We start from the raw sequence: 22676 nt of genomic DNA on the forward strand, positions 1-22676 counted from the left end.
GGAACTTCTATTTCTTCCTTGTGTTCTTTAGATTACTCTAATTTTCAACATGATTCCGTATTTTCAGGCTTTTAAACATTGAGGTTATTTTCATCTTGCAAGCAAAAGAAAGCATGTCTTTGTTTTGTTTGTTTTACTTTGTTTTGTTGTTGTTGTTTTTTAACCACATCCCAAGGCCAATTAAAACCCTGGGTTAATTGGACCTCTCTACACGTAGGCTTTCACAGTAGCTGAATCTGTGGCACAGGGAGCGGTGTTCTAATAGGCTTCCCACAGTCGCTGGCTTCGAAGGTTCTTGCCTACCGAAGTCTTTCGAGTCTCTTACTGGCTGGACCACAGTCAGTGCTTGCTGAAGGGACCCAGCTGTGTACCACAGCCACCAAATGGCCAGCGAACTCTAATTACAGTGTTTTTATTGGTCTTTGAAAGGTGAGAAGCAAGAGTCCTCATTTACCATACTGGTCTGAGTTTTCAGAGGCCCTAATCAGAGAAGCGATCATTGGATTGTAAACTGAGCCCATCTACTGTGAAATTGTTGGAAAGGAATTGATAAAGCCTCCCAGTTTCCAGTTTTACCGTAATGGAGTAGTTGAGATTTTTTGCTCTGACAAAAATTTCTGAGGAAGCTAGGGCAAGGGGTGGAGTAGGAATTGGGCTGAAGTTAAATATAGGACATGCTGGTAATTATATCATTCTTCCAATTAAGATGTTTTATTACCTATGGCCATTTTTCCCTTTAAAATAGTCTTAGCTGGAAATGAAGCACTATCTGATAATTTATTCATTTTGTCTCTTTTGTTCTCATATATCTACATGAAAGTCCTCATTTCTCAGAGTAGTTATACTTACTTTTCAGTATGGGGCATTTCCAGAACTAAGAGGTAGATCCTTTTCAAAAAAAAAAAAAAAAATTGTTTCCAAAAACTAAGGGCAACAAAAAAGATCCAGATATGGGATGGCATTAGTTAATTGCATTTTCTAAAATTTTCTTACATTGCCTCATAAGGAAACCTTCCAAAATACTCCCAGAAATCAAGGGTTAGTATATCGTATTAGTACCCTAACTGCCATAACAAAATGCCACAGCCTGAAACAGCAGAAAGTTATTTTCTCTCAGTTCTGGAAGTCAAGGTGTCTGCAGGTTTGGGTTCTTCAGAGGCCTCTCCCAGATGGCCCGCAGATGGCCACCTTGTTGCTGGGATGTGAGATGGCTTTTCCTCTGGACATAAGCATCTCTGGTGTTTCTCTCTGTGTCCTAAACTCCTCTTTCTTATAAGAACACCAGTCACATTGGTTTAGGACCCACCTTAAAGGTTTCATTTTAACTTCTTTCTCTTTCTTTCTTTCTTTATTTCTGAAAAAGATTTTATTCATTTATTTGACAGAGAGAGACACAGTGAGAGAGGGAACACAAGCAGGGGGAGTGGGAGAAGGAGAAGCAGGCTTCCTGCTGAGCATGGAGCCCTATGTGGGGCTTGATCCCAGGACCTTGGTATCATGACCTGAGCTGAAGGCAGACGCTTACCAACCAAGCCATCCAGGCACCCCTATTTCTTTTAAGTCCCTACCTCCAAGTACAGACACCTTCTGAGATAACCAGGATTAGGACATCCAGCTTTTGAGGGGCCTCAATTTAACCGGTAGCATGTGGCATCATTTGAAAACAATAAATGGAGGGGGAAAAAAAACACCAATAAAGCACTAAAATATTGCTTATGGTTTTATAATGCCAGCAACAATGACAATATTATCTGCCAAGTTTGAGTAGAGATGAATATGGGATTTTTTTTAATCCCCTAAAACCAAGTGTCTTCTGGAACCAGATTATTCCCCTTCTCCTTACAATTACCTGAGGCCTCTCTAAATGTGTTCATGCCTCATAAATAAGAAGTGGCTAGAGCATGAACTTTAGTGTCAAGAGAACTCCTTGCAAGTCTGAGCTCTTTCACTTATTACCTAGAGACAGGCTGGGGAGGTCACTTAGCATTTCTGGGTCTCAGTCCCCCCATTTGGAAAATGACACGATCATACACTCCACCTCCTTCTTGCTATGGTGGGTGAGGGGATCTCATGAGCAGAGGCCACTGGAGGCCTGTGGGATTCTGAGGCATGAACTTGTGTTTGATCCTGGATCCTGTTAATTAAGGCATAGTTTCACAGCAAAGGATGATTGGGTATCAAACATTTGGGGCACATAAAAGCAAGCGGAAACAAATTATAAAAAAAAAATCAGAACTTAAGCAGTACCAAATGGGAAATGAGTTGGAAACAACCTCTAAATTTGCGGGCAATGTAAAAGGCAGCAAACAAACATAAATGTTTTTCCTGTGTCACTAAATGAAGGGTTTGAGGGGTCTTGAAGACATAGTTGGAATAAAATAGAAACATGTGACTAATAATTTAAAACAATCAGATCACCTACTACTTACATGTGATAGCAGGTTAAAAGCAGAAGAAACTAAACTCCAGCTGGATAGATTAGATCACATGTGTTACTAAAATAGAAGTGCAGACTTTTTTTTCCTCTTAATTTTCTGGCATGTGAGGCAAAATACAGCAAAAACCGGAAACTTTATTAAGGGTTCACATGACACTCATTCTCCGTGAGGGGACAGCTGTTCACTTTTGTATGGCAACAAAGTTTCGCCAAGCACAACGTCTGAGAAGACATTTCCAGTGCAGAATGTCCTCTCTGTCGGAGTTACTGCCCTGACTGGTCATTCTAGATCTCTCAGGGAAGAGACCAGAGCCCCACCTTCAAGGATTCTGGTTCAGCAGGTCTGAGTGAGACAGAGGTATTTATATTGTTCAAGAACTGTCAGTCTGCTGATCCTCAGTGGGGTTTGGAAAGCACTGATTTAGGGTATACTCGGGGATCTTAGTTTAGGTTTTTCCAGTGAGCAGACAGTGAGACAGGATTTGAGTACAGAGTGTTTATTTGGGAGGTAAAGGAAACACAGGGAAGTAGAGAAATAAGACAAGAGAGGGAAAGTAGCAAAGGTAGAGAGGGTGTCACGTAGTCCACTGGCACAGTGGACCAGGGCGCTTCATCTTTCTGGGGAAACGGTAGCACAGAGTGCAACCCATGCTTCTGAGAGCAAGGGAGCTGGGCATTTATGTAGCAAGAGCAAGTAGTCAGGGGCTGAGGGCTGCTGCTAGAGGCTGGAGGTTCCCCAGTATCCCAAACCTTCTGTGTGAGTGCCAGCCAAGGTAAACCTTTAGGAAAATGCATGCAGGAAGTGCCAGTTGAAATTTGGTGGATGGATAGGAAAATGATAGGGTTGAGGACAAATATGGCAGTCACAAAACAATGGACATCCACCATACTACCCTTCTGGGAGCAACTGTGGAACTGTGTTCATCACCCCCATGACCTAGAGCTATGTTCACATTGCCCTGTCTGGGAGTGTAGTTTACTTTATGTATACATGGGATTTCAGAGCTGGGCACAGAGGAGTGGGTGGAAAATGGCGATGAACCACTGTAGTCCCCAAACACCAGCGCTGTGACCTGGCTGAGTGAGCTAAGGCTTGTTTTTTTTTTTTTGTTTTTTGTTTTTTGCACCTCCTTTCTCTCCTTTGCAAATTAAGAAAAAAATGACTCGTCCTATCTTTCTTCACTTATTATTGTGAGACTTAAGACCTCATAAAACTAAAGGGTGAAGCGAAAACTTGGCAGTGGGGCTTAGGTAGAGCAAAGGACGGCAGACAGCTAGATCCGTTCCGCTATTGCACATTAGCTGTGGGGACTTGGGCGGGATACATTCTGAGTCTTGGTTCCTTCATCTGTAAAATGGGAATAGTGATTTGGCAGAGCTGTTGTCAGTACTAGGGAAGGGAGAAATGGAGACTGGCACTATGCCAGGTAAATGATAACTGTTATTAAGGAAGGGGGACTTATATGACCAAACGTTCTTTTATTTGATAAAAGGGATTCCTTTTTTTTTTTTTTTTTAAAGATTTTATGTATTTATTTTGACAGAGAGAAATCACAAGTAGATGGAGAGACAGGCAGAGAGAGAGAGAGAAACAGGTTCCCTGCTGAGCAGAGAGCCCGATGCGGGACTTGATCCCAGGACCCCGAGATCATGACCTGAGCCTAAGGCAGCGGCTTAACCCACTGAGCCACCCAGGTGCCTGATAAAAGGGATTCTTTATCGGGGACTTATACATAGGGATTCCTCATTTCCTGTTGTAATGGGAAGATAGAAGTTCTCGTGAATGATAAAATGCTGAAAACGTCTGTTTAGGTCCGTCCTGTTTGTTTCCCCAGAGCCTTCTTCCACGGAGTGCTCTCCCTGGTTTTTCTCCCCAGTTCTTCATTTCACATTCTCCTCTCGTCACTGCAGCGGAGAGCCAGGGAATTGGCAAGACAGTCTGTGAGGATGAAAGACTCTCAGAGCAGACCAGCATCTTTCATATATCTTTCTTCCAGAAGGAATGTGGACAAGTCTAAGAAAGCTGGATTTGTGTAAATTAGCCCCATCCCAATCCCTGGAGACCATTTTATTTTAAAATCTATTCAACAATCAATGCCATTAGCTCAACAGATGGCTTGTTAATCTTTAGAGCAACAGCCAGACTTTAAATTGTCTTCCATTTTGCAAGCTCTTCTCGGAAGGGAAAAGTAAATGAAATATAAAAGAAAAAAAAAAAAAGAAAAAACTTTCAATTCAACCCCAGGGAGACATACAACATATTCATTTCAGGCCTAGCTTTTCAGGTCAACTTCAGCAAATTTTTGTTGGTTCGATGTTCATCTATCTCTAGGCGAAGAAAGGAAATGCATTGATTTTTTTTTTTTTTAAATAGTGAGCAAAATACAGAACATTTGTCAGTCAAAGAAAGAACATAACTCTCAAACCTGATCAACTCAAACCTGATCAAATCAAACCTTGCCATTAGTGACAAGCATACATGCTTTCTCTGAACTTGGGGACAGCCTTGAAAATACATCTAATAATTTCCCTGGAGATCCCAAAGCTTTGCCATCTCTAGATCAGACTGTGTAAAGGCTTTGTTTTTAGTGATCTCACTACCTCTTTTCCTTTTTCAGAAACCAATTCCCTACCATGTTACTCCCATACACACATGGACACACACACGCACACACACACACACACACTTCTTAAACAATTTATACTAGCTTCTGATTCTTTTAATATTAAGTAAGTTAGAGCCATACAATAGGGATGAGTTTTCTTCTACTGTCTCCCACCCATGATACAGTTGGACCCTAAGTCCATCTTGTGGCCTCAAGATCGTAATTTCCCTGAGTTGGCAGGAAAAAGTGTTAAACCTTAAGGAGTGCCCCCTGATGAATCCATGTAGTGCCCCCTGATGAATCCATGTGATCCACTAATTCATTTGGTGCATCTCGGACCATCCATACGAGAATATAGGCAAATGTGTGATAAGGAATTCAGGTCTTCCTCTTCCCTAAATCCTGATTCACCTATTTGGATTTGGAAAAGGGTTAGGGAGGGCATTTCCAAATCTATGGCAAATGAGTTTGCCTTTGGTCTGCTTTGTCTGGGTCAGAGAAGCCAAATTGAAGAATCAGGAACCTGGCTTCTGGGAAGAGAGAACAACATCAGGTAGAGGCAGGGACTCCCCTCCCACCAACAGGGCTGCATTTGACCACTTGGGTTTATGCTGCTACTCAAGGAAATACATGCTAACCAACCCTACCTCCCTAGGAAGCTGCAACAAATCATTTTCTCCATCTCTCTCCGGAGAAGCTAGATCTTGCCTAGTGTTGAGCATGTTATCTGGGGGCTGTTTGTGAAAGGAAAACAGATGATTTCATCCTATCTTGAAGGAGCAAGAAGTTTTTTAGAATCACAGATATTCTTCATGACAACTCTGTGACAATGTAGGAACCTCAAGTGCCTTCTGAATCCTCAAAGAAACTGCTGCTGAGAGCCGGGACATTTTCATGGTATCTATATTGTTACATTTTTCCGTTTCCTAGAAGACTGCGGAACAGTGCATTGGGAGAGGCAGTTGGTGACTTGTGAACAACACTGGGTGGGGAATATGGGCACACGTATGCCAACACCCAAGCCTAAAGAGTTTCTATTTCAGCACCTGTAAAATCAGCGCATGAGATCCTCTCTAGGACTCTTCCAGCCCTGAGATTCTAGGAGTTCGCCTATTTCTAGTAACCCGAACATTTCATTAGGCAGAATTTTCCATTCTCTAGCTGTGCCAGATAGATGAGAGAACTTACTGAATGAATTGGAAGTCTCGAGCCAATAAGGAAAACCTACCCACATCTCAGACTGCCTTCTGCTTGTTGATATCAGAACAAGAATTATTGTGGGTAATCATCAAAGGACGTAAAAAAGAACAACGCGTACCTGGCAGAATTTGTATATCAGTCCATTGCAATTTGCCAAAGTGTTCTTGAAAGTTATATCTTCCATTACATAACTTTTTATCACTTTCTTAAAAAACGTTCCAGTTGGGCTGGCATTTTTTATGATTTGCCTTGCTTCAGAGATAAGCACATTGTCAATGACGAGACAAAACTTCCCAGGTATTTTTGAACTGAAGAGGCTGAGATTGGCAGAGAGACGCCAAAGTAGGGGGTTGAGCAGAGAGGCTGTTATTTAAAATATTTAAAAGGCAAGATGGTATGGATATAGCTCCGATAATAAGCTGATAGTGAATTTCAAAAACCTTAGATTCTTAAAATAGGTAACTCTCCATGTATATAAATATGCACAAGGTTCAGAAATTTAAGGAGTGTACTGGGATTGAAACTGAAGTAGGCATTTTAAGGCTTTTTCTGTTCAGCCAGCTGTGGGCTTTAGAAAACCACCCCTTGGCATCGTGTGCTGTTGGTACAGGAGGATGGAACATCCCTACAAACTGATGGGAAGTGAGTTTCCTTCCAGTTCTGCTCATGAAGGTGTCGTATAACCTGTTATTGGTTTGTTTTTTAAGAATTAATTTTCTTCGGGGCGCCTGGGTGGCTCAGTGGGTTAAGCCGCTGCCTTCGGCTCAGGTCATGATCACAGGGTCCTGGGATCGAGTCCCGCATCGGGCTCTCTGCTCAGTGGGGAGCCTGCTTCCTCCTCTCTCTCTCTCTGCCTGCCTCTCTGCCTACTTGTAATCTCTCTCTGTCAAATAAATAAATAAAGTCTTTAAAAAAAATTAATTTTCTCCTTCAGTGGCATAACTACTCCAATTCATGGCAACCTGTGTTACAGGTATTTTTATTTTGTTTTGTTTTTAAACTTAACTTGCACTTACAGCACCGTTAACTGAAAATCTGCACACAGAATCCAGGCAGGGGAATCATTATTAACCACTTCTTACCTCTATGTATGCAGAGAGTTACCAATGCAAAAGTGAGAATTTCACATTGCCACCTCTCAACCACCAGGTGACTATCCTACAACACCCTTTGGGGATTTTTTTAGATACTTTCACTTGACTAATGCAATTAACCATTAGGAAAATAAACTCCTACTAATATGAATATAAAGGCTATTTTGGAAGCAGCAAACTGAAATGGATTATGTGATTTGTGAATGCTTTCCTAAAACGTATGTGACTCACTCTAAATGCAATTAATTTTTTAAAGTGTTATCTTAGCAATGGCTCTACTTTCCTATACCTTAGAGGAATAAAAATGTGCTTTCAGTTAGGCATCTATCTCTCTGTGGTCGTGCTTACCCAAGATATATTCTAAAGTTGTCCTCCAGGGGGCGTTAAATCTTCAGCAAAGCTCTGATTTCTCTGGAAGCTGTTCAAACCCAGTTAGCAAAGCAGACAGTCTGGCTTCTTTCTCACTGGGATGCCGAAGTGCCCATATTCTGAATTTCACATCCCTGACTTTCAGAAGAGGCCTTACATTTTTTCAGTAAGGATAAGGTGGGTCTGCCAATCCTCTGGTCCTGGGGTATATGCCAGTGTAGCCTAGCCACGCTGCTCTGAATGCTTTACTGAAGGTCTTGGATTGGCCGGCTCTCATGGTCCATGCCAGTAAGCTTTTAAGAGATTATTGATATGGACAGGAGCTGCTGTGCTTTCCAAGGGCAGAAATGTGATTCCTGGAGGTCCCAAAGACAACCTGATGTGGGTTGGAGAAGGATCTGTGGATCAAAATTGCCAAGGATCAATCCTTCCTACTTAAGCCCCACAAAGGGCTATTTTTGCTGTAAATGAGACCATCACTTTGGACAATCTGCAAACCTCTTGGTCTGGGGAAGCTGAAACTTCAGTAGTAAAGTATATGATTGTAAAGTAATGCAGCACAGTGGTTAAGAGGCTCTAAAACTAAGGGACTGGATTTCAGTATCTGCTCTACTTCTTCTAAGGCAAGGATCCTGAACTCATTACCGAAACTCTGGCATCTCTGATCCCTCATTTGCAAAAGACTATCTCATAAGGTAATTAGAAGGATTAATTAATACAACCCAAAGAAAGTACTTGGTGCGTCCTGGGTGCTCCATAAATTCTATTAGTCATTCTTACTCCCAAGAATTGAGATCCTTCTGATGAGCCTCCAGCTTTGTCTCTCATTACTCCCCTACATAGACTTCTTCATCCCAAATACCAGCCTATACTTTTTATTTCTTTGCTCCCCCAGGTCAGCTACCTTCCTTGCTTATATTACTCTCTGATGAGATCCTACCCAAGTTCCAAAGGTTATCTGTAATGTCACCTCAAACCCCCAAATCCCACACAATTTCCTACTCAAGAACTGAATGAGCTTCCTCCTATTTCTGAACAGTAGCAGAGGCATGATGTCTTGATATACAGGAATATACATTTGTCAAAACTTGTGGAACTATACACTTAACATGGCCACATTTTTAGCATGTAACTACAAACCAACCTAGTAGGAACATAATGAGAGGGTCTCAGCTTTTGGAGAGAGAAAGATATACTTCAAATTCATGTTCTAGTACTTTCTACTTGGTAGGCCATTGAACTCCTTCCACCTGTAGTCTCCTCTAAATGGGGCAGTTGTCACGTTTTCCTTTTGTAGTGAGGGTTGAGAGCCATAATCATAGTATAAAAATGCCTCACACACAGTGGGTGCTACACTATTAGCATTTTCCTTTTCAGCATCTCTATTTATGTGTTACTCATATACCCCTGCCCACAAAAGGTGATCCTAAGGACAGAATGTGTCCTCTGTCCTTACAGAGGACACATCTTTTGTCCTCTTCTTTTACATGTTTTTAATATAGAGTAAAAATACTGTGTTTAGCTATGTATATATAGATAGATATGCATATATCTATATGACATATATACATATATATATATATTTATGTTATATATATATATTTTTTTTCAACTTTTGGATAGTAAGCACCTAGCAGCATCCCCACTGAAGTCTCTGTAGGGTGCCACACTGCATTATCACTCGGGTTTGCTAAGGCTAGTATTTTAAAGTCTGACAGATACTTTCCTTGGTCGATAATTCAGCTATGGCTCCCTGGTGTATAGTAGGGCTTACTAACACATCTTTCATTATGATAGTTCTTTAGGGTCATAAGGGTTGTCTGTTTCTCTTGAAAGCAACGGAATGGCCATACTGTTTTCTGGACCAATAAGTCACTCTGTTTTCCATGGTTCAAAGTTAAGCTTTTATTTGGTTTTAAATTAAAAAAATAAATTTCATTATTAAATAGTGAGATGGATCTAACTTATGTTCAGAGAGTAGCTTACTCAAGGAATATACCACTGGGGGTACAAGTAAGGGGTAGGTCACCTAAACTAAAATGATTCGTTATGTTGTCATGTTTGTTAAAATTTCAACAGTGGCATAAGTCAAAAGAAATGGATATACAAAGTTTTAAATGTTTACAATGGATGGGAGAAGTAAACCTACTTATCCTATCGTAACTGCCAACAAATTTCTTTCTCGGCGCTGGTCGGCTCGGAGGCTATACCACAGTGCTAATGTCGTCAGGCTCATCTGCTTTCTTCTGCCTGCTCGGCAGGGATTTCAAGTATTCCAGGTGTCTCCGGGCATCCTCCTGATTTTGCCTCACATAGTATACCACATAGGAGATCACCATGGTGAACCAGCCAAACATGGTGACCAGCATGGCATAGTCAGTAGTCTTTTTAGGGAGGTTACAAAGGTCAGCGTCATTGGCAGCATTGAGGAATGGTCTCCCGGCATGCTCGTCCAACACAGAAGTCTTACAGATCACGTTGTGGGCTGTCTCGTGGTTGGATGCCATGCTCCTCAGAACTTGCTGTAGAGTACAGTCACAGTGCCAAGGATTGTTGGCAATTCTGGCCCTGGCCTTCAGGTTATTGAAGGCATTTTTGTGCACGCTTTGAATCCGGTTGTCAGACAAGTCCAGAGTCTGCAAAGTTTCAGCCACTCCTTTGAAGGCATGCTCATCGATAAACTCAATGCCGTTTTTGGACAAGTTGAGAACTCTCAATTGATGAAGGTCCTTAAAAATCTCGTTGGGGATAGAGGTGATCTGATTGGAGTCCAGATACAATAAGACTGTTTCAGGAGGAAGATCTCTAGGTATTTCCTTGAGATTTGCATTGCTACAGGTGACATTTAAACCCCCAGAGGAAGAACAGAGACAGCCCTTGGGACACATACTGGCAGAATGAAAGCACAGTATCATAAGAACAAAACTTTGTAGGAGGAGACACATGGAGAGGGAACGGGTTAACCACAGGTCTACCAGATTCATGCTGAAATGTCAGCATAATCACAAGCCCATTCCTCATTCACTCCAACAAGCAAGTGTGGCAACTGTTCCAGCCCTGTCCACACTGTTGATTTCCTCCTTGCTTGGTTCAAAAGGTTGCAACTAACACACGTGTCTCTTCATTATTCCTGTCCTTGCTTGGGTACCTAAAGGAAAGGGAAGCAGATGTAATTAGCTTTTTTGCAGAGGGAGGTACACTGCAATTAAAAGTGCTCTCAGGCGTCTGGTGTTCTATGTGGGCAGGAGAGTTGGTTATGTAGTTAATTTTCATCGATAGCACTGGGAGTTATCTGCATAATGGGAGTCTCTTGCTCAAATCCCAGGTGTTGGGCAAAAGGACTGTCAATAAATGACATTTCCGAATCCTGTTGCCTTGGTTATAGTTCTGCAGAATTACAGCAAACAGTCCAGATTTCTCTTGTCTCTATTTGTCCTCTCAGCATCCTGAACCCCTTCTAAATTAGACAGCAATAAAATTTAACTAGACCTTCCCCCCTTTCTATAGTAACAGATGCATTAATGCAATTTAGACCTGCTCTTCAGTAGCAATGAGAAATAACACCGATATTTCATGGTTAATGACCATAGATAGCAATAATTGTCATGGTTTTTGAATGGATGTCCAGTTGGAATATTTTCTCTAAAAAACATCTTACTTGAATTAAGAAAGGAATAAATGCATTCCAACTTTCACGACAGAATGTCCCTAGGGGCTGATAGACCAGGTTCTCCGAAAGGGCTTTCTCCCTGTTTTTCTGTTTTCTAAACAAACTATCCTCTTCCCAGTAGATCTTCAAATACAACACACACCTCCAAGGTTTTTTATTTTTATCTATTTATTTATTTGTTTTTAAGATTTTATTCATTTATTTGAGAGAGAGAGACGGAGAGCAAGTGGAGAGAGGGGCAGAAAGGGAGGAGGAGGGGGAGGGAAAGGGAGAGACTCGCAAGCAGATGCTGCACTGAGCACAGAGCTAGACACGGGGCTTAATCTCACAACCCAGAGACCATGACCTGAGATGAAAGGAAGAGTCCGCTGCTTAACTGACTGAGCCACGCAGGTGCCCCTTCAAGACTTTTTAAAATAAAATATGAGATAAGAATTTAAATATATTAGCCTCTAAAACTTTCCCAATAGCCTATTTTCTTCTTTCTAATCGTAAATATATGATTGTTGAAATATATATATTATTCATAAATATATATGTATATATATACAAACATACAATATTGTTGGACAAGGCTTCCAAAATGACAAAAATTAAGTGATATAAGTAAGGATACAAGCTTATTCAAAAACAGAGATGAGAATATAAGTGAACACTCAAACCTCCTTTTTCATGTAGAGAAGACAGGCATCTTTGAGACCAGTTCACAGAGGAAGTGAGCAGATTTTGGAGAGATTATGAGATTCGCCCAAGGTCAAATAGCTTGTAGGTGGGAGAGACTGGACTCAGGCCAAAGGCTTTGTTCTGACTTATTACTGTCCTAAGTCTCTCCACTACCCCCACGACATTCTCCCGATCTCGTCCATTCTAGGGTCCTCCTAGGACTCAGGATCCATGGAGCATTGCTGGTTGTGATTTCTGATGCTGTTATGTTGCAGCTCAATCCCAAATTGAGTACCCTATGGAGTTGGAGGGAGCTCCATGTTTGAATTCCGAGAGTCCTCTTTCAGGATGTGAGAAATAAGGAGAATATTCCCTCCTCTCATTGCTCTAAGTAACAAATGACTCTCTGCAAACTTATCTTCTCTAAAGATCCGAGATGGATAAATACAGAGGGAAATGACTCCAAATGTTACCAAACTCACAGAAGAGAAGATTAATGTGAGCTGAAAACATAATGAACGGGGCTGTTAATCATGGAAAAAAATGAGATTAGCACCAGCAGAATGGAGTGGATGTGCTTTTGGAATCCTGAATCCCTTAAATGCCAGAGAACGCTAAAGAAGGACCCCTAGGCTTATGAAGGCATCCATCAATAGCTCATTTCATTTGCAGTGAGTTTCCCTCCCTTCCATGTTTTTCTTCAACAGTGCATTGCATGATTTTTGGGCACTCTAGTGATTGTCTAGGTAGGAGAGAGAAAAACAAACAGGTGTGGAGAGGAGGGCACTCAGAGAGGAAAGAGGGTGGAAAGAAGGATAAGGCAAAGGATGCCAGGATGAAAACATAGAAGGACACAAGAAATGGGAAACATGAACTTGAATAGAGAAAATAAAAAGAGTCCATGTAATCAACCAACTCCTGTGAACAGCACAGATCCTGTTGAAAAATGAAAGGCCTTCTCTGGGAGACACTCCACATCTCTCCAGAGACGGATTCAGAGTCTATCTGAAGGAAAATGTTCACCAATTGAGACAACGTTCTAGGAGGGCAGGATCTTGTTTCTACCTCATGAAGAAACAACAGCAAACAATTAAAAAGTGAAAACTACACTGGTTTGTGTCCCAGCTGTAATCTTTGTTAGCAATGTGTTCCTGGGCAAGTTATTTAACCTTGCCAAACCTCATTTTCCTTATCTTTGTATAGAAATTATAAAAGGACCCAATTACAGAGTTGATTTGAGAGTCATATGAGATAATCTACATAAAGCATTTAGCCCAATGCCTCAAAAAGCAGTAAGGAGTTCAAAATTATTGGCTACAGTTACTATTATTATTCCAGATATATTCTCAAACACTACCTTAGTTCTTGGCATGCTGTAAGGGCTAAATAAATGTCTATAAGATGAATGGTCCAATAAAATATTGAAGGATCTAGCTATGCTTTTTCTTCCTTATGGTGACTATTTTTATTTTTAATATAAACATTGGTTTATCCAATGTCTATTGATTTTATATGTTGACATGGCAGTCTTTGGAAAAAATCATGAGTGCAGGCTCTTAGTTGATGGAAGAAAGAATGGAGCTTCTTTTCAGTCGGCTCCTTGACACTTAATCTTGATTTCTCCAAAATGACCAGTCCAATGGTCATGGTAACAGCTGAGAAACGATTAGGACACACCGTAAGTTCTCAACATCAGAGTGTAATACCTCTTCATGCCCAAATGATCTATCTAGACAATGAGTAGAATGCCTATTAGGAACACAAATACAGAGTGTCTCTTGTATTCAGAGAGGTTGGACTCAAACTAAGTATCCTTTTTCTTTCTATGATGTTTGATAAAAGAGAAATAAAAGCTCTGGGATTGGCTAGATGACTGGGCTGCTATGACTCAGCCCCTAGAGCCTCCTCCCTCAGCCAAGACGAAGTGAGAAGAGAGGTAAGAAATAGAGAACTGAGCCCTTCGATGTCCAGGAGGCAGACAGAGGCCCAAAGTTATTGAGTCAAGGTCACCTTCAGCAAGGAGGATGGAAAAACTGCTTTTCCACTCTCTTATGCTAAATTATTATTTTCCAAAGGGATTTGGCAGCTTGACATTGTCTTATATTGTTGCTAGGTCAAGAGGGTTTCTTGGAAAGGGAAGACATGGGGAGATGTGCCTCATAGTAAAATATGGGTATTCATGGGTTATCACCCAGCATAGCACAGGTTTAAAGAGCAGCGAACTCTGAAACAAACATTCTAAATCTCAAACATCCTCCTGTTCTGTTTCAGTCAGGTCTATCCACAAATGCAAAATAGCAAACAAACTATCCTGCTGGGAAAAGAGAGGGCCTCCCTACTAACTTCAGAATGAGGATACAGAGCACAAAGAAGGGCAGGGGTCACACTAGAATGGCAAGAACAGAAGCAGCATCACTTCCTGTCCTCCTGATAAGGAACAAGACCTGAGAAAGGGGCAGAACAAATTGAACAGCATCTCATCTACCTCTTGATTCCCCCTCTCCACTTCTCAACTCATTACACTACCCTATCCTCATTCCCTTCCAATATGTCTGGGGCAGGACACTAGGACACTATGGTATTTTTGGATGTGGTGTTTAGGTATGAGCTGTGCTCCCAAAGGGGGCCATTTTATTTATCCCCAGACCATGCCTTGCTCACATTTCCCTGTCACACAGGTTTCCAAGCCACAGCAATTAATGCCTAGATTGGGTGGCAACCATCAAGTACTGTTTCCAGAAGGAAAAAAAAGTGCATCTAGCAGACAGCCTGAGAAGACAGATCTTTCAGTGGTTGATTAACAACTCTATCTTGCTTCCTGTTCTTTTCTTCCCATCATTAGGGGACACTCAGGGACACTCAGGGCTTCTAACCCAAAGCTTTCATTAACTCTTCTGAGATAAGTGAGTGTACCAATTCAGGAAGAAATACCAGGCACACCGATTCCTCCCAATTACATTCCACGCAACTCTGCTACCCACAAGGATTTGATTAAAAAGCAGAACAGAGCAACACAGGGAAGCCTTTTGATTTGGGAGGTAAAATTCAAATCAATGGGAAAAAAACCCAAACCTCATAAATTTAAGTACTTGAGATTAAAACTTACATATGGCAAAAAGTAAGACCATACACAAAATGAAAGGACAGGCGATAAAATAAAGGGTTAATTTCAATTAGTATACAAGGAGTTCGTACAAAGGGACGGGAACCTGATCCAACAGAAAAATGGGCAGAAAAGCAATATGCACAAATGACCAATAAATCACATGAATAGATCTTTGCTCTCACTGACAGTAAAATAAATTCAAGTTAAAGTACCTAACATCTTGGTTAAAATGAGGAAGCATATCCACTGTCAGTGAAGGTGTAAAGAACACTCTCAAAACTTGACAAGGGGAGACTTGGGGCTCTCTTCTCCTATGAGCAACTGCGGAATAGCTATTCAAATTTTAAAAGACAAGAACAACTTAGACTGAATTGTACTGATATAAAGGTCTCCAAAGATGACCTCAAAAAGCAGCTTGGAGAAAGGGTTTCCTATAGCATCATCTTATTTGTGCAAAATTTCTAAAAAGAGAAAGTAAATGTGCAGCTATAGTTATAGAATTTATAAGTTTCCATATGCATAGATCATTTCTGAAAGGATCCATATGGAAGGAAATGCATAAGAAACTATTAATTGTGCCTATCTGAGGCGTGGAACTCGGGGTCAACAGGGGGAGAAAAGGAGGTGTTTTTTTTTTAACCTATTTATTTATTTATTTTTCCCAGTGAAAAAAAAATTTTTAAATTTATTTTCAGCATAACAGTATTCATTATTTTTGCACCACACCCAGTGCTCCATGCAATCCGTGCCCTAATACCCACCACCTGGTTCCCCCAACCTCCCCTACCCCCCACTTCAAACCCCTCAGGTTGTTTTTCAGAGTCCATAGTCTCTCATGATTCACCTCCCCTTCCAATTTCCCCCAACTCCCTTCTCCTCTCTAACTCCCCATGTCCTCCATGCTATTTGTTATGCTCCACAAATAAGTGAAATCATATGATAATTGACTTTCTCTGCTTGACTGATTTTACTCAGCATAATCTCTTCCAGTCCTGTCCATGTTGCTACAAAAGTTGGGTATTCATCCTTTCTGATGGAGGCCTAATACTCCATAGTGTATATGGACCACATCTTCCTTATCCATTCGTCCGTTGAAGGGCATCTGGGTTCTTTCCACAGTTTGGCGATCGTGGCCATTGCTGCTATAAACATTGGGGTACAGATGGCCCTACTTTTCACTACATCTGTATCTTTGGGGGTAAATACCCAGTATTGCAATTGCAGGGTCATAGGGAAGCTCTATTTTTAATTTCTTGAGGAATCTCCACACTGTTCTCCGTTTTTGTTTTTTTAATACCTTTCTGATGGATTTAACTTTCTGTGGTATAAAGGTGTTTTGTTTGTTTTGGTTTACATAAAAGTGAGAAGAAGTTAATACAAAAGGACCAGGGATAAACTGAAAAAAACAATCTGATGTCTCAGAAGGCAATTTTTGAGCATGTGAAACAGTTGGACAACAGTGGCTAAGAAGGTTGGGCAAATAACTACAAAATATTTTAAAAAGCTGAACATGTTTCGACATGAGAGACTGAAGATACAAAGGGACAACGGTGAGACTGTACATAAAAATAGAACTTGATGGGCACCTGGGTGGCTCAGTGGGTTAAAGCCTCTGCCTTCTGCTCTGGTCATGGTCCAGGGTCCTGGGATCCAGCCCCGCATAGGGCTCTCGGCTCAGCGGGGAGCCTGCTTCACCACCTCCCCAACCCCAAGCCTCCACCCCTCGGCCCTGCCTGCCTCTCTGCCTACTTGTGATCTCTGTCAAATAAGTAAATAAAATCTTAAAAAAAAAAAAAAAAAAAAAAAAGAACTTGAACCCCCCAACCTGCTGCAACCAGCCGAGGAAGACGAACTACAACATCAATAGCGATTTTCCCAATTCAGCCAAATCAGTAACTGCCAGCTTCCCTCATTTTCATTCCTACTTCCTATTTAGGACTAACCAGGGAAAGCCCAATCTGCTCCCCTTGCCAATCGCATGGGATGCTCTAGTTCTAGCTAGATTGCCTCCAACTTCCCTATGCCAGGAGTCCCCAACCAGGACACTTCTGAAGCCTTCCAGAATTTTTCCCACTATCAAGCTTTTCCACTCCCCTGCCTGCCTGTGAGTCTCTGCCAAATGCGGGGGATGGCGGCTGGCTCCCTTGCTATAGAAAGCTTGGGGAAAATGGCCTCTGCTTGTTCTCATTTGGGTAGTTTTCATTTACTTCCATAAAGACAACAGTTTGAGTATGTGATATTTTCAATGTAGTATTTCCAAAATTAGCTTTATAACCCATTGTAGAATATATAAGGATTTCTTTATATGCTCAGGTTTTCTATAGACTACGTATGGGCTGCATAAGACATCAATGTGTAATTCCTGACCAAAAACTTAAGGACCACTGGGATCTGAGTGATTGAGGTGAATGAACTGTATAGATATTTTCTCTATTGCTGCTCTTTGAGATCTTGTTCACGGAGACAACATCTTCATTCATGTCTTTTGAACTGAGTTCTGCAAGGAGCTTCAGTTCTACCCTTCCATTCACAACCACAAGATTCAGCCTAGGCTTCAAAATGGGTATCTCTAAAAGTAAAATCTTCACCCTTTATCCCCACCCAACTACCTTCCTCCTCTGCCATACACCACCAGTTCTTCCCTCCTGATTTTTTGAGAACAGTTTTCATTTTCATCCTCCTTGTCCCCCTTCTTTTGAGCTTTGGGTCCCCACTTTCCTGTTTAAACCTCCATCTTTTTGCTCCAAAAGGAAGCAAAAGTGTTCTTCCTTGACTGCCCACATGCAGCTTCTGTTCTTCTTCTAACTTCGGGTTAAAATAACCCTCTGACCACGTATTTCCAGTGGTTGTAAAGCTTTTATGAACCCCCTGTGGTTTATAACAATCCTCCTCTTCCAATCTTATGTCCCACTATGCTTCCTCACCCAGACACAGAAACCTAGCTCAATAAACAGAGATCAGCAACTCCAAAAGTGATGATGAACAGCACTTTGTTCCACAAATATGAGATTCATCAGAAGTCATCCCAAGCAAAGGCCTCTCCAGCCTGGAATCACTTTCCAGCTGAGGAAGATCTGGCGTGGGAGTCCTTTATGTGGCTGCTTTAGAAGAGCAGTTATCATCACTTAGTTAAGGATATGAACTGATAAGACTGATGGATACAGGAGGAACTAAGGATCCTTATATTTAGAAGGAATTTAATCTGCTTGCAGACCCATAATGTTTAAAATCAGGAGCTCCTGAAATCTCGAAACTCTTGCTTTTGTAATTAAAGCTATCCGTTTATCTTTGCTACCAGACCACGGGTTTTCAGAGGGTAGGACCAATTTCTTACTCATTTTTTTATTCTCTTATTGCCCATGGTAAGAATTTAATAAATTCTTATCAAAATCATTAGGATCCATTCTCATTTCATCATTAAAATAGCTATTGTTTACTTGGCTTTTATTCCATGCCAAGTATTTATTAAGTGATGAACTCATCTAACATGAATAATGGATGATAAAATTAAAGTTCTGACTAGGTCCCTGGTTAAATGGACATAGAATTCCAAAGTGAGGTTTCAGGTTGCCATGTTGCTGACGATATCCTTTGAGTCTCACACGTAAGTCCTTGCCCACTTTGAGGTTAAAAGGCATCAAGAGATACCTATCCTGTCATCTCCCCAAAGAGAGGAGAGAGTTATTATAGGATTTGTGGAGCTTATGTGGAGGTGCAGAATGTCCTAGAACAAGAACAAGGTTGACCCATTGTTTGGCGGTAGAGTTGGATAATCTTTTGATGTTGGGGTGAGACCGCACTCCCAAAATTTGTCAGAAAAAGGATAGAAAACTATTTCCTATGGGTCAGATTGGCCACGTGAAGGAAGGAGATTCCCAGGAAAAGTATCTCAAGTCCTTTTTCATGGTCCCATAAGATTCCTTGATAAGGCAGAGGGTCCTGAGCAACAAGCAACTGAAGGGCAGATGCTTAGATTTGGGGGAAGTGACTATCTGGAATATATCCACCATGGGGACAAAGAGAGTCATATGAGTAGGTAGAGGGCTTGAAGGAGCCCTGGGAAGAAGTACCAGGTGCATCTCATTCCACCTTCTAGTGAGCCTCCAAGCAGAGTAGCTGAAACCCAGACACTGAAGGCCTGGGAGAGGTGTGGGGTGGAGGGGCAGAGAGGAGAAATCAAGCTACCCACTGTACCTTCTTTCCCTTTCCTTTATGGCTGAAACAAGGAGAGGGGAGATTTGCTAAATATTAGATGAAATTCAGAGTACTGGCTAATCTCTTGAATGAGACATTTCCATTACCATATTTAATTTTTACTTCAGTTTAAGTTAATGGGTTTGTGACTTAAAGTAATGGCAAGGCAATCTATTACCTGAGACTGGCACAAAATCATGGGGGCTGAGCAATGCTTTCATTCAGGGACTAGAGGAAGATGATCATCTGCACAGAACTGAGGTGAAAGGAATGGCGGAAGCAGAAAATGAGTTGCATTTTATTCTGGATATACATATATCACCTTGTCTAATCCTCAGTTCCATCATTAAAGGTAGCAATTATGACCCTCGCACAGATGGGTAAATTGAAGCATAAAGAGATGATGTAACTTTTCCTCTAGACATAGATGCTGAGTTAAAGAGGCACCATCTGAACTCAAGTCCTCTGCCTTCCAGAGCTCATATGGTCAGACATGACACCACACACCTCTTTAGAGAGGAACTACCATAATATTTTTCCTCCTCCTCAATTGATTCCACTAAGATGAGGAGTAAGGACCATAATGTGCTTTACACTGGAGAAATATTGCTAGACAGGAAGACTGGCAGGATGGGAGGAGGGAGAACAGCTGGCATATGCTTCTGAGGGGGCTTAGAACAGGTCTCTCCAGGGAGCACTACTCTGGTGTGATGCTTATCTTGAGCTGAAGACAATCAAATCCTAAAAGACCCAGGAAGAGCTTTATACCACCCTCTTAACTGCCTCTAAGAACTCATAGAGGGCCTGGTTTAGGAAGACAGCTAGCACCAGAGAGAACTACAAAGAGTATGGACGATGTGTGGTGAGATAGGTGAAAATTGGCAGGGCCTGTTTGTTCAACTTCCTTTCTGTGTCCCATTGTCTCTTCATGGCCCCACAAACATATGTTTGCTAAACATTTGCTCTTCCCATCTTTCTGGGAATGGTCTTCCTTCCCTTTGAAACCCCAGACCCCTACCCCCTTCATTTTAGCTCAGAATGGCATGCACACCTCAACTGCCTGACTCTCATACTCCCTGTATGTAATTAATTCTTTTTTCCTATTAACTTATCTTACACCAATTTATTATTTTATTTTTTTAAGATTTTATTTATTTATTTGACATGCAGAGATCACAGGTAGGCAGAGAGGCAGGCAGATAGAGAGAGGGGGGAAGCAGGCTCTCTGCCGAGCAGACAGCCTGACGCGGGGCTCGATCCCAGGACCCTGAGATCATGCCCTGAGCTGAAGGCAGAGGCTTTAACCCACTGAGCCACCCAAGCACCCATCTTACATTAATTTAATTAATGGACCAGCCAAATGAACCCACAAATGTAGAGAAAAAATGTCCTCCCCTATATTTCTAAACCAAAAGTTCTAAAATTACATTTGCCTTACATTTGTGAACTACCATTACATTAGATGCTTGTGGGACAAGTCCATGGATATGCTCTCATGTAATTATCTCTATCCAGTCCTTTTAGATATACATGATAAGCATCACTGGTTCTATTTTAGTATAGTTGAGGAACTCACTGAACGGAGACTGTTTAAAGTCATACAGCTGGTTAGCAGAAGGTCAGAACCTAGATGCAAATGTTCTACAGAATAGATCCCATTCAACATTCTTCGGGTTATGTATCTTTACTACTGGCCACTTTTTGATATGGAGGGTCTGTACACACAAGTACTGAGTTTTAAATGCCAAACCAGTCCTCTGTTGATTGCTTCCTACAAACTTGGGGAAAGTTAATAACAAGAAGAGAAAGTCCTTTTCCTTTAAGAATCCTTTAAAGGCTATTCATACAAAACTTTTTTATCAAAATGACATGATATCCATCTGTCCCAGATTTCATTCAGTTCAGGTACTGCTTTTCCTCTTTTCAACCTATTTTACAAAATAATTCTTTAAGCAAACCCTCAATTTATTAAGAAAAAAAAAAAAAAAAAAAACAACTCTTATGAACACAATGCCTCCTTTCTACATGACCTAATGCCCATAGGTCTTCACGGTGGACTGACATATTCTTCCCACCAGTGAACCCACTGAAAAAAACAGAGAAAAGCAAATAAATACACAAATAAAAACCACTTCCTTTTTGTTTATTTGTTTTTGTTTTGGACCTAGTATGTATCTCTCTGTGGGACTAAACACAGAATAAAGATAAGACTGTCTTTGTGAACATCTGTATTTATTATTCAACATGCTCCAAGTTGAGCATGTTTGAGATTGAGATTGAGTGGGAACCTATCCATCTCAGTTTCTTTCTGCTTCTCTATTATTACTTCTCAGCAAGTGCCTATGACATTTAACTGTGAGAGTTTTGCAAGCTCTTAACACATAATCTACATAATTGTAGGCTCCCTAAAACTCACCAGGGTCCTGAAGCAACCTGAAAGCTGCTTTTAGAAAACACTGACTTATGTCGAATTCAGTTGGATTTCTGAGTAGGATGAGTGACTCTTTAAAAAAAAAAAACCAAAAACCTTGCTTTGATTAGCCTTATCCATTGACTTGGTGGGAAAAGTACAGGATTGAGATCCAAACCAAAGTCTAGAAACTGGATTCAAACCCCAGCTTCTAAGTAATGAATTCCAGGAATTTAACAAATCACTCACACTTCTAAGCCTTTGTTGTCCTAGAACTACAATCAATAATATCCACTTCATTGGTCTCACAGTAATGAGGACACAATAGATAAATATATGTGAAAGTTGCTTCAGAAACCATCAAGGAACACTTAAAGATTATGTTCTATTGTGGGTTTCAGTATTTGGCTGTTTTCCTCAAATATCAGATCGTTCCTTTTCCAGAGATGTACATGTCTTTTTCTTAAACATAACCAACTGGGATATGATTCTCACATAACCTGTAATAGTATGCATGCCAACATGTATTTAGCCTGAACCTAATCAAAAGGAAAGGAACTGACCAGTTCAGAACTTAAGACACTTCAGAGGTGACTGATGAGGATGCTTCTAAGGGTCACTGAAAGGAAACAAAACAAAACAACAACGACAACAAAACACACCACACACACACACACACAAACACACACACACCCCAAACAGTCTGCAGAACCATTACTGATTAAAGGAAAAAGACATCTGGGGCGCCTGGGTGGCTCAGTGGGTTGGGCCGCTGCCTTCGGCTCAGGTCAAGATCTCAGGGTCGTGAGATCGAGTCCTGCATTGGGCTCTCTGCTCAGTGGGGAGCCTGCTTCCTCCTCTCTCTCTCTCTCTCTCTGCCTGCCTCTCTGCCTACTTGTGATCTCTCTCTGTCAAATAAATAATACA

At 41.2% G+C, this 22676-nt stretch overlaps 1 protein-coding gene across 12 annotated transcripts in view; it reads right to left on the minus strand.

The window, feature by feature from the left end:
• Positions 1-9596: 9596 nt before the first annotated feature.
• The window catches only part of LRRC3B (leucine rich repeat containing 3B), an 89062-nt gene continuing 75982 nt past the window's right edge, over positions 9597-22676 (minus strand). For all 12 annotated transcript variants that reach the window (XM_059390816.1, XM_059390825.1, XM_059390826.1 and 9 more), the window contains one exon: positions 9597-10854. In XM_059390816.1, the coding sequence (XP_059246799.1) occupies positions 9911-10690 (780 nt within the window). In that variant the 5' untranslated portion in view covers positions 10691-10854 and the 3' untranslated portion in view covers positions 9597-9910. The remainder of the gene's footprint in view (positions 10855-22676) is intronic.

Source organism: Mustela nigripes, chromosome 2 (genome assembly GCF_022355385.1).
Source record: "Mustela nigripes isolate SB6536 chromosome 2, MUSNIG.SB6536, whole genome shotgun sequence".
Lineage (NCBI taxonomy): Eukaryota > Metazoa > Chordata > Mammalia > Carnivora > Mustelidae > Mustela > Mustela nigripes.